Source organism: Motacilla alba, chromosome 22 (genome assembly GCF_015832195.1).
Source record: "Motacilla alba alba isolate MOTALB_02 chromosome 22, Motacilla_alba_V1.0_pri, whole genome shotgun sequence".
Lineage (NCBI taxonomy): Eukaryota > Metazoa > Chordata > Aves > Passeriformes > Motacillidae > Motacilla > Motacilla alba.
In genome coordinates, this window is record NC_052037.1 from 559392 (window position 1) to 571656 (window position 12265).

The following is a 12265-nucleotide window of genomic DNA, read 5'->3' on the forward strand; positions in this document are numbered from 1 at the left end:
TCCCAGGCTCTGCTTGTGCTCCAGTCTGGAATTCTGAGGAAAAACTGGAATGTTCCAATTGCCAGGAGCTTAAAACCCTTTGCCAGCTGCCCTCTGGAGCACTGGAGAAATGACAAATACTCAAAACATTTCTGCATTTTTGAGCCTCACAACATCCCTGTGAGGTGGGGTTTTGGGGGAAGTTTGGAATCCCCTGTGGAATCAGCTGGAATTCCAGGTAACTTTGATTGTAGGAGAGGGGGAAAACCCCCAAACTTCCGGAAATTGTGAGGAGAAAATACACCAAGGGCTTCTAAAGTGATTTTTTTTTTTTTTCCCCAGGGAAAAGGTTTTTATTGGAGCTCTGTAGCAAAGCGTGTCCTCAAACAAACAGAGGAGCACTGGGAGTTCCCACGGGAGCAGAGCCCTGGGGATGAGAGGCAGAAATTCCCTCTGCAAGGTGCACAAGGATAGTTCATCCTTGAAAAAAAAGATGGAATATCCAGCCAGGAGGTGATTCTTGGATGGGCACAGCACCTGGCGGGTGGAGGATCCCCGTGGGGTGGGAATTTCCAGCCCAGAGGCCTCGTCCCTGGGAATCTGCTGAGTTCTGGGTCACTTCAGGGAGCTCTGATTCCCTGTGAGGTTCCTTGTGAGATTCCCTGTGAAATTCCCTGTGAAACTGAAATTCCCTGTGAGATTCCCTGTGAGATTCCCTGTGAAATTGAGATTCCCTGTGAGATTCCCTGTGAGATTCCACGTTCTGCGTTTGCTCCCCTCCGGAGCGTGGCCGTTGTTGGATCCAAGCGTTTCACTGCAGTATTAAATTCAGCTTTACACTGTTCTGCTCACAAAAAGCTGCTCCTTTTTTTCCTGTTTCCTTTTTTTTAAATCTTTCCTTCCTTTTCCTTGCTGAACTGGAGTCAGTGCTGAGGAGGAGAGCAGGAAGCAGCAGCACAAACAGGCGCTGGGCGTGGAAAAGAGCTGAGAATTCCCAAATAATGCCTTGGAAATGAAGGATGAAGGCACTTCTGGGTGGCTGGCACCCAACCTGAGGCGAGGAGTGCTGCAAAGTGTGGGAGAAATCTTTGGAATGGTGAAGAGCTGGAGCTGAGGAGAGCTGGAATCGCGGGAGGCACCGAGGGGTGGCCTGAGCACCTAAACTGGGGAGGGAGAGGCTTCTTCAGGAACGATTCACCTGAAATTCAGAGTTTGGTGGAGGCTCCATGTCCTGGGGTGCAGTGGTTCGGGAAGGGCCGGAGCAGGAGTCCTGGCTTCCTTAAATTAGTGGGAATTCTACCGGGCAGACACGTTGTTATTTGTGAGTCCCCTGAAGTGGTCGAACTTCTGCTCCGTCTCCTCGCTGAAGGAACCCCCTGGAGAGGCCACGGGAGAGCGGGGGTCAGCAGGAGAGGGGAAACGCCGGGAGCACGGGGAAAACCCTTGGGATCACTGGGAGAGCAGGGGTCAGCAGGAGAGGGGAAACGCCGGGAGCACGGGGAAAACCCTTGGGATCACTGGGAGAGCAGGGGTCAGCAGGAGAGGGGAAACGCCGGGAGCACGGGGAAAACCCTTGGGATCACTGGGAGAGCAGGGGGGAGCAGGAGAGGGGAAACACCCGGGAGCATGGGGAGAGCATGGGAAGAACCCTGGGAACACTGGGAGAGCACGGGAAAACCCTTGGGAACAGCAGGAGAGGGGAAACGCAGGGAGCACGGGGAAAACCCTTGGGATCACTGGGAGAGCAGGGGTCAGCAGGAGAGGGGAAACGCCGGGAGCATGGGGGGAGCACAGGAAAAACCCTGGGAACACTGGGAGAGCACAGGGAAAACCCTTGGGAACACTGTGAGAGCACAGGAAAAACCCTGGGAACACTGGGAGAGCACAGGGAAAACCCTTGGGAACACTGGGAGAGCATGGGAAAACCCTTGGGATCACCAGGAGGGCAGGGGGTCAGCAGGAGAGGGAAACACCTGGGAGCATGGGGGGAGCATGGGGAAAACCCTTGGGAACACCAAGAGAGCACGGGAAAAACCCTTGGGAACACTGTGAGAGTACAGGAAAAACCCTTGGGAACAGTGGGAGAGTACAGGAGGAGCAGGGAAAAACACCCAGGAACACTGGGAGAGCACGGGAAAAATTTGGAACATGGGGAGAACACGGGGAAAAACCCTTGGGAACACCAAGAGAGCAGGGGGTGAGCAGGAGAGGGAAAAACACTTGGGAACATGGGGAGAGCATGGGAAAAACCCTTGGAAACACCAGGAGAGCACGGGAAAAACACTCTGGAACATGGGGAGAACACGGGGAAAATCCTTGGGAACACCAGGAAAGGGAAAAACCCTTGGAAAATGGGGAGAGCATGGGAAAAAAACCTTGGGAACACAAGGAAGAGCACCGGATACGCAGGGAAAAACCCTTGGAATCACCAGGAGAGGGAAAAGCCCTTGGGAGCACTGGGAGAGGGAAAAGCACTTGGAAACACTGGGATTGGATGGAACCAGCGCCCTGGAAATGAAGGGCTTAAAGGTTTGAGGTTAATTAAATGAAGTTTTAATTAAATCTTGCCCTAACCGGCACAGCCAGGGGTCCCCAGGAGGGCTGGATGTGGATTTGCAAGACTGAATTACCCAAATTTCACTGGTTCGGTGCTTAAAAAACAAAGTGAGGCCCAGCAAGGCCTGGGAGGGTGTGAGGGCTCTGCTCTAAACCAGAACCAAACCCTCATTTCTCTCTAATTAGGGCAAAGTGAAAGCTAAAACCTTCATTTTTAACCAGAAATCCCTCCCAGCTCAGCTGCAGAGCCCGTGCAACAGCTGCAAGAGGCTTCACTTTCCTGAACTAGGTCACAGTCTGAAATGTGACACACAGGACCAGCATTTTCTGCTGAAATCCCAACAAAATAATGAGAAAAATCTGGATTTTTTTTTTCCAGGAAAAACATTCCTTGAAGAAGAGAATTTTTCAAAGCTGGGTTTATTTGGAGCTGGGCAGGGAGTTGTGTTATTTCATTTTCTGTGGTAAAAACAGTCCTGAAAAGTCCCCACGTTAATTCCACTTTCAATGGTTTTGACAATGGAATAAGCCAAATTTAAATTAGCTTGGCTTTGATATTTCCATGACCAAAAGGAAAAATACCAAATGAAAATATTTTAAATTTTAAAATCTTTTAAATCTTTCCAAGAAAACAGAGATTTCCCTGGCATTCCAGGGACAGTTTAATTCCTGCCTGGCACAGCAGGCTCTTTCCCACTGCTTTGTTTTCCAAGAGAAGCTTCGCGACCCCAGCTTGGCACAATAATTGGATTTTGGGAAGAAGGAATTTCCCAGGACGCTGGGATTGCACCAGAGCTTTTCACAGGGGGGGAAACATGGAATTCCTTGTCTGAGAGGAATGCTTGGAGCGTGCCTGGGGATTCCCAGCCCTCACCTATGTGGCAGTTGTACATCCAGATGCGCTGCCCGTCGTAGCGGCTCCGGCATTTCATGACGTTGTTGGAATAATCCGACTCTGCCACCTCGTAGTTGGGGTTGATCACGACCTGGGAGGGGTGGGGGGACAGGGGTGGGGTTGTTGAAAGGGGGATTGGGCAGGATCAGTTGTTTTCTCACAGCATTTATTTTAGCAAAAAATGAAGATACGATTTGTTTTGTAAAGGGAGAGAAATGAGCGGAATAAAGCAGCTCGGGGAATAAAGGCTCAGTCAGGGAATCCTGCGATGGTTTGGGGTGGGAAGGGACCTGAAATCCCACCCAGTGCCACCCCTGCCATGGCAGGGACACCTCCCACTGTCCCAGGGTGTTCCAAACTCACCTTGGGCACTGCCAGGGATCCAGGGGCAGCCCCAGCTCCTCTGGGAATTCCATCCCAGCCCCTGCCCACCCTCATTCCTTCCCAAGATCCCACCCGAATCTCCCCTTTCCCAGTGGGAGCCATTCCCTGGGTCCTGTCCCTCCATGCCTTGTCCCCAGCCCCTCTCCAGCTCTCCTGGAGCCCCTTCAGGCCCTGCCAGGGGCTCTGAGCTCTCCTGGAGCTCTCCCTTCTCCAGGTGAACATTCCCGGCTCCCTCAGCCTTTCCTCCCAGCAGAGCTGCTCCATCTCTAATCCACCACAGCCACACCTTCCCCCGTGCCCCAAAATGTCCCTCCAAACCCTCATTTTCCATTTCACACAGCTCAGACAGAAATAATTCCTCTCCTTTCCCTCCTCCCCAGTGCCAGGGGCTGTTTTTAGACCCAGACAATTCCCTGCCGTGGGCCTGGCCCGAATTCCTGCAACATCCCCAAAAGCAGCGCCTGGGAATCCCAAAATGCAGGAATGTTGCTCACAACCAGCTCCAGAGAGGGGTGCAGTGCTTTGGGGCTGTGACAACACCGTCAACATCAGCTGGGCTGGGCCTATCCAGGATTAGCTGGACATGGATTTTTTTTAAGATTTTAATCTCCAAACTGTGCTCATGGGCCTGATTTTTCCCTTGGGAGCGTGTGTTGATTATCCTGGTGGATAATCCTTTAGGTATCTGGGAATAAAATCCCTTTACAATCAGAAGTTGGAGGTGTCAAATGGACAAATTTGGTAAATTCTGGATCTGATTGGTAAGATAAGAGCGGCGGGGGTGTCACAGATGTGTTTGTCCCACCTGGAAGAGGTAATCACCGGGGGGGACGTCGGTGATGTCGATCCACTGGCAGTCGATGTCGTGCCGATAAACGTCCCAGCAGCCAACTGTGATCCCCTGCTCCCCAAAATTGGCGCACTCGTACTGCTTCTGCACATCTAAAGGAGGAGAGTGAGGCAGAAAGTGTCAAACCCTCAGCAGAATCCCCAGAAAATTCCTGGCTGTTCCCATGGACAGTGATGAACTCCAGGGGTGGTGCTTTAGGGGAGATTTCACCAGCTGCCACCTTCCGACCCTCACAGCTGGAGGTATCTTTTGGAATTGTTCACTGGATAGGGAGCAGAAAATGCTCAGTTTGGGTTCTGGAGCAGCTCAGAGTCAGGATGGAGGGAGCTGAGGGTGGAAAGGTGAATGGGGGACCTGGGGCTCCCCATCCATGCATCATCCATCCATCCATGCATCCATCCATTGCATTGATTCATTTCATCCATCCATCCATCATCCATCCATCCATCCATCATCCATCCATCATCCATCCATCCATCCATCATCCATCCATCCATTATCCATCATCCATCATCCATCCATCCATCCATCATCCATCCATCATCCATCCATCCATCCATCCATCCATCATCCATCCATCATCCATCCATCAATCCATCCATCCATCCATCATCCATCATCCATCATCCATCCATGCATCCATCATCCATCCATCCATCCATTATCCATCATCCATCATCCATCCATCATCCATCATCCATCCATCCATCCATCCATCCATCATCCATCATCCACCCATCCATCCATCCATCCATCCATCCATCCATCCATCCATCCATCCATCATCCATCCATCCATCCATCCATCCATCCGTCATCCTTCCATCCATCATCCATCCATCAATCCATCCATCCATCCATCCATCCATCCATCCATCCATCCATCATCCATCATCCATCATCCATCCATGCATCCATCATCCATCCATCCATCCATCCATCCATCATCCATCATCCATCCATCATCCATCATCCATCCATCCATCCATCCATCCATCATCCATCATCCACCCATCCATCCATCCATCCATCCATCCATCCATCCATCCATCCATCATCCATCCATCCATCCGTCATCCTTCCATCCATCATCCATCCATCATCCATCCATCCATCCATCCATCCATCCATCCATCCATCCATCCATCCATCCATCATCCATCCATCATCCATCCAGCACAGGTTCTTGGCTCCTGCCAGGCCGCGTTCCGCCCTCGGGAGCCGTCTCCTGCAGGAAGAGGCTGACATTCCCGGGACGCGGGCCCTGGCACAGACCTGCTTCGCACTCGGTGTCCTCCAGGCAGAAGCTGGCCTTGTGTCCCTCGGCCACCTTGGTGCCATTGAGGTTCAGGAGGTCGTAGTGGGTGAACACCTCCATGCTGTGGTAGTGCCTGTGGGGACAGACAGGACAATTATCCCGAGGGATCATTAATTTACCCCTGTATTTATTTCCCTTTAATTACCAGGGCTGAAGGGCCAAGGGGAGCTGCAGGAGTGGGACAGCTCCAGCCAGGAAATATTCCCTGGGGATCCCTGTGTGGCTCCCTCACCCCTCCTGCTGCCTCCTGGGATTCATTTACATGGAATCCCAGACTGGTTGGGTGGGGAGGAAAATTCCCAGGAAATATTCCCTGGGGATGATCCTGTGGCTCCCTCACCCCTCCTGCTGCCTCCTGGGATTTATTTACATGGAATCCCAGACTGGTTGGGTGGGGAGGGATTCAAGGATCGTTTTCTTCCATCCCTGTCCATGGCAGAGATGCTTCCCCCTATCCCAGGTTGCTCCAAGCCCTGTCCAACCTGGCCTGGGACATTTATGAAGTCCCTTGCTCCAACTTTTGTGGGATCACAATGTTTTATAGTGGCAGGAAGGGCAAGAAATCCACCCAAAAAATCATCCCTTGGAGCAGCCCCATCATTTCCCAGGAACATTCCCCACGGAGCTGGCTGTGCCCAGACCTGGCTGCTTTCACTGATTAACGTTTTCAGCAGCAGAATGAGAATTTATCAGCAAAAAACGACAGCTGGAGCAGCTTCTTTCACCCTGCTCAGAGCTGGATTTTCACCCGGGATGCACTTTTGGTTTTAAACCGAGGTTGTGTCAGCCCAGCCCGGGGAACATTCCAGCACTGCTGGGCTCAGGAAAGTCAGGAGAGAGCCCAGAGTCCATGTTCAGATCCCAGATTAGCAAAGGCAGAGCCCAGCAGGGTTTGGGTGACATTGGGCTCAGGGGACATTGGGTTTTTTAAGCCCCACTGCTGGCTCAGCAGAGCTGAGCTGAGCTTTAGCCCAGCTGGACCCCGCGTGGTCAGGGCCGGGAGCAGCAGTGCGGGTGCTGCTGAGCAACACCTGGGATTTGAGCCCGGCCTTGGAATCGGGAGCAAATCCCGGGCACGAGGGAACAGGGAGACAACTGGAGTGGGACCTGAAACCACTCTGCGTCACCGAGCTTTGGGAATGCCTGTCCCAGCTTTGGGAATGTGTATCCCAGCTATGGGAATGTGGATCTCAGCTTTGGGAATGTGTATCCTAGCTTTGGGAATGCCTGTCCCAGCTATGGGAATGTGTATCCCAGCGTTGGGAATGTGTATCCCAGCTTTGGGAATGCCTGTCCCAGCTTTGGGAATGTGTATCCCAGCTTTGGGAATGCCTGTCCCAGCTTTGGGAATGTGTATCCCAGCTTTGGGAATGCCTGTCCCAGCTTTGGGAATGTGTATCCCAGCTTTGGGAATGCCTGTCTCAGCTTTAGGAATGCCTGTCCCAGCTTTGGGAATGTGTATCCCAGCTATGGGAATGTGTATCCCAGCTTTGGGAATGCCTGTCTCAGCTTTAGGAATGCCTGTCCCAGCTTTGGGAATGTGTATCCCAGCTATGGGAATGTGTATCCCAGCATTGGGAATGCCTGTCCCAGCTATGGGAATGTCTGTCCGAGCTTTGGGAATGCCTATCCCAGCTTTGGGAATGACTATCCAGCTTTGGGAATGCCTATCCCAGCTTTGGGAATGCCTATCCAGCTTTGGGAATGCGTATCCCAGCTTTGGGAATGCCTGTCCCAGCTATGGGAATGCCTATCACAGCTTTGGGAATGCCTGTTTTACCTTTGGGAATGCCTATCCAGCTTTGGGAATGTGTGTATCCTAGCTTTGGGAATGCCTATCCCAGCTTTGGGAATGTCTGACCCAGCTTTGGGAATGCCTGTTTTACCTTTGGGAATGCCTGTCCCAGCTTTGGGAATGCCCGTTTTACCTTTGGAAATGCCTGTCCCAGCTTTGGGAATGCCCGTTTTACCTTTGGGAATGCCTGTCCCAGCTATGGGAATGTGTATCCCAGCTTTGGGAATGTCCGTCCTAGCTTTGGGAATGTGTATCTCAGCTTTGGGAATGTGTATCCCAGCTTTGGGAATGCCTGTTTTACCTTTGGGAATGCCTATCCCAGCTTTGGGATTGTGTATCCCATTTTACCTTTGGGAATGTGTGTATCCCAGCTTTGGGAATGCCTGTCCCAGCCCTGGAGCCCTGCACTGAGACCCAGCAGGGCCCAGCTGCACAGCTCAGCTCAGAGCGAGCCAGTTGCTTAAGAATTAAAAAAAAAAAAAAAAAGGAAAAAAAAAAGAAAAAAGGAAGAAAACCAGGCATAAATCCACTCCTTTCCAGCTGTAAAAATAATCAAGGCTGAAACACTTCCAATCACCACCGTTGCTCATGGGCTTACAGATGGGGCATGAGGAAAGAGGGAAGGGGAGGAAATTTTTCCTGCATTTCCCCTCACTAAAAAAACCCCAAAACAAACCAATCCAGAAATTGCCATCTGCCAGAATGAAAAATGAAATCAATTTGCACTCCCTGCTCGGGGTCTTTCCCGTTTTTATTCTACTTCCACATCCAAACAGGAGCTCCCAGGGCAGGCAGCAAAGCCCTTAGGCTGAGGCCGGGCTGTTGATGGAGGCAGATTTGGCTCAAATCAAGGAATTTGATGTGAGCTTGAGCTTCTCGAGCCTGACTCAGCTTCTGAGCTATGCCTGAGTCACTCCCTGGGCTGTTTACACTCTGCTGTTCACAGACTGGAAAGACTGAAGAGGGATTGAGTTCATCCCTGTCCATCTAAACTGGCTCCAGTTTGGAGCACAGATGGCTCCTGGCCTCTTGCTCACCCTTTCCCATCCCACCTCCCTTCCACCGTGTCCAAAATGGCTCCAACTTCCCCCTTTTTCAGTGCTACCTGCACATCTCAGCTCTCTGGGAAGATTATAAAGAACTCTAAGATTTAAAATTTACCTCTCTGGTGTTTCCCCAGTTTTTTAAGCAGGACAGGAGCGGTGCATTATTTCACTGCCTTTTACCTCAAATTGGGGAAAAATCCACCTTGCACCAGTCCACATTTCACAGCAAAGCACCTGGATGGCCTCCAGCTCCCTTTCCCCCCTCAATTTCCCCAAAACTGTCTTAATTCCTTGAAAAATGATGCATTTCTGGGATGAATTTTGTCAAAAATAAGCGCAAAAACACCTCCCAGCTGCTGACAGTTTTAGTGGGGTTGAGATGCATAAAACCCACAGAATTCCAGCATTTTTGGTTCCTTTTCCAGGTGAGAAACTGCTCACCTGGTGGGGGGGTGAAGAGTTCCCATGTCCTGTCTGTGCAAACTCAGCTCCCAGGTGTGAGAAAATCATGGAGAGGTTTGGGTTGGAATGGATTTAAATCCCACCCAGTGCCACCCCTGCCACGTACAGGACACCTTCCACTGTCCCAGGGGGCTCCAGCCTGGCCTTGGGCACTGCCAGGGATCCAGGGGCAGCCACAGCTCCTCTGGGAATTCCATCCCAGCCCCTCCCCACCCTCATTCCTTCCCAAGATCCCACCCGAATCTCCCCTTTCCCAGCGGGAGCCATTCCCTGGGTCCTGTCCCTCCAGGCCTTGTCCCCAGCCCCTCTCCAGCTCTCCTGGAGCCCCTTCAGGCCCTGGCAGGGGCTCTGAGCTCTCCCTGGAGCTTTCCCTTCTCCAGGTGAACATTCCCAGCTCCCTCAGCCTTTCCTTCCAGCAGAGCTGCTCCATCTCTAATTCACCTCAGCCACACCTTCCCCTGTGCCCCAAAATGTCCCTCCAAACCCCCATTTTCCATTCCACACAGCTCAGACAGAAATAATTCCCCTCCTTGCCCTCCTCCCCAGTGCCAGGGGCTGTTTTTAGACCCAGACAATTCCCCCCACTCCAGCCACAGGCACAGACGGGAGGCCTGGCCTGAATTCCTACAAAACCCCCACAAATGGCACCTGGGAATGCCTGTCCCAGCCCTGGAGCCCTGCACCGAGACCCAGCAGGGCCGGTCTGCAAAGCTCAGCTCAGAGCGAGGCACAGACAGCGCCTAATTCGGAGTTGCTGAGGAATCTAATGAAGAAAGAACGGAATGAAGAAAGAATTCCCGAAATCCAGGGAACGTTGCTTACAACCACCAAACTGAGGGGCAAACTGGGACAAAACTGGGACAGAACTGGGACAAAACCGGGACAGAACTGGGACAAAACCGGGACAGAACTGGGACAAAACTGGGACAGAACTGGGACAAGACTTCCCCGGGGCAGCAGGAGGGGCTGGAGGGTGGCAGCGAGCCCCTGGGCTGTGACACCCACCGGTGGCAGTCGTGCCACACCCAGGCGTGGCGGCCGTTCTTGGGCCGGAAGTCGGACTGGCCGTTGTTGTGGATCTGGGAGGAGAAGCGCAGCAGGCGCCGGTAGCCCGAGGTCAGCGAGGTGTTGTGGGCTGAGCTGGCCAGGCAGTTCTCCTCCAGGGCACACTGCAGCAGGAACATGGGCCTGTCCTCCAGGTAGGCCGTCTGCTCCACCAGCTCCGCGTTCAGCACCAGGTCAGGGGCGGCTGGAGTGAGGGATGAGTGGTTTAAATGAAGTAAAATCACCCCAAAGGTGGCTGCTGGAGGTGCAGGATGGTCCTGCCACCGGGCTCCTCAGACACACTCGATGCTAATCAGAGCCCATGGAATGACCCGACGTGGAATGCTAATCAGAGGCCATGGAATGACCCGACATGGAATGCTAATCAGACTCACTCAGCGCTAATCAGAGTGCCATGGAATGGTTTAGCTGGGAAGGGGTTTAAGGATCGGCCACTTCCAGCCCCAACCCCTCCCACTATCCCGGGTTGCTCCAAGCCCTGTCCAACCTGGCCTTGGACATTTCCAAGGATGGGGTAGCCACAGCTTCTATAGAGAATCCATTCCAGCCCCTCCCCACCCTCCCAGGGAAGAATTTCTCCTGAATATCCAATCTAATCCTCCTCCGAGTTTGAGCAGGGAAAGCCTGGTGGGGAACAATTCACCACAGGGGAATATGGACCTTAAATCCCATCCCATTCCTCTCCCTGCCATGGGCACCTTCCACTATCCCAGGGTGCTCCAAGCTGGCCTTGGATGCTTCCAGGAATGGGGCACCCACAGCTCCTCTGGGAATTCCATCCCAGGACCTCACCACAGTCCCAGGGCAGAATTTATTCCCAGTATTCCATCCATCCCTGCTCTCTGGCAGTAGGAAGCCATTCCCCCTTATCCCATCATTCCAGTTCCTGATGAAGTTCCCTCACCACTCTCGAAAAGAACAATTTCTCCTGAATATCCAAATTAATCCTGCTCTCGAGTTTGAGTAGGAAAAGCCTGGGGGGGAACCATTCACCATACGGGAGTAGTTGACCTTAAATCCCATCCCATCCCATCCCATCCCATCCCATCCCATCCCATCCCATCCCATCCCATCCCATCCCATCCCATCCCATCCCATCCCATCCCTTCCCATCCCTTCCCACCATGGGCAGGGACATCTTCCACTATCCCAGCTCGCTCCAAGCTGGCCTTGGACATTTCCAGGGATGGGGCAGCCACAGCCAGAACCTCTCTGGGAGTTAAAATCTGGTGTTGTTTTGATGTATCCAGGTCCCCCCATTCCTCCTGCACACCCCCCTTGCCCAGGTGGGACAAATCCCGAGTCACTCACTCTCCGAGCAGGACACGCCGGCCCCGAAGCGTCCCCCTCCCCTGGGGCAGGACACGTGGGGCCCGTCGTGCCGGCAGTGGGACAGGGACATCTCTGTCCCCGAGCACTTGACCCCGCTCATCACCACGTCGTCGGCGCTGACGTCCCCGTGCCAGTACCACGTTTCCTGGGCAAAAAAAAAGGCAGGAAAAGGCATTTCACACATTCCTTGGGGTTCAGCGGCTCTTAGGGGAACATTTACCTGGATCGGTGCAAGACCCTGCATTATCCAGGAGGATCTTGCCAAAGGACGCTGGAACAGGGGACTCAGGGAAGCTGAAGTGTTGTCACCAAATCCTTAAAAACCTCGAATCCCATCCAGTCTCACCCCATGCCATGGAGAGGGACACCTCTCACTATCCCAGGTTGTTTAAAGCTGGTCTTGGGCACTTCCAGGGATCCAGGGGCAGCTTCTCTGGGGATTTCATCCCAGGACCTCACCACTGTTCCAGGGAAGAATTTATTCTCAATATCCCATCTAACTCTGTCCTCTGGCAGTGGGAAGCCATTCCCCCTTGTCCCATCATTCCAGTTCCTGATGAAATTCCCTCTCCTCTCATCATCCC

At 52.8% G+C, this 12265-nt stretch overlaps 1 protein-coding gene across 2 annotated transcripts in view; it reads right to left on the reverse strand.

The window, feature by feature from the left end:
• Positions 1-301: 301 nt before the first annotated feature.
• Positions 302-12265, reverse strand: part of LOXL2 (lysyl oxidase like 2) — a 63197-nt gene continuing 51233 nt past the window's right edge. For both annotated transcript variants that reach the window (XM_038160378.1, XM_038160379.1), the window contains 6 exons: positions 11661-11826; positions 10290-10533; positions 5939-6054; positions 4620-4756; positions 3410-3521; positions 302-1355 (listed from right to left, as the gene is read on the reverse strand). In XM_038160378.1, the coding sequence (XP_038016306.1) occupies positions 1276-1355; positions 3410-3521; positions 4620-4756; positions 5939-6054; positions 10290-10533; positions 11661-11826 (855 nt within the window). In that variant the 3' untranslated portion in view covers positions 302-1275. The remainder of the gene's footprint in view (positions 1356-3409; positions 3522-4619; positions 4757-5938; positions 6055-10289; positions 10534-11660; positions 11827-12265) is intronic.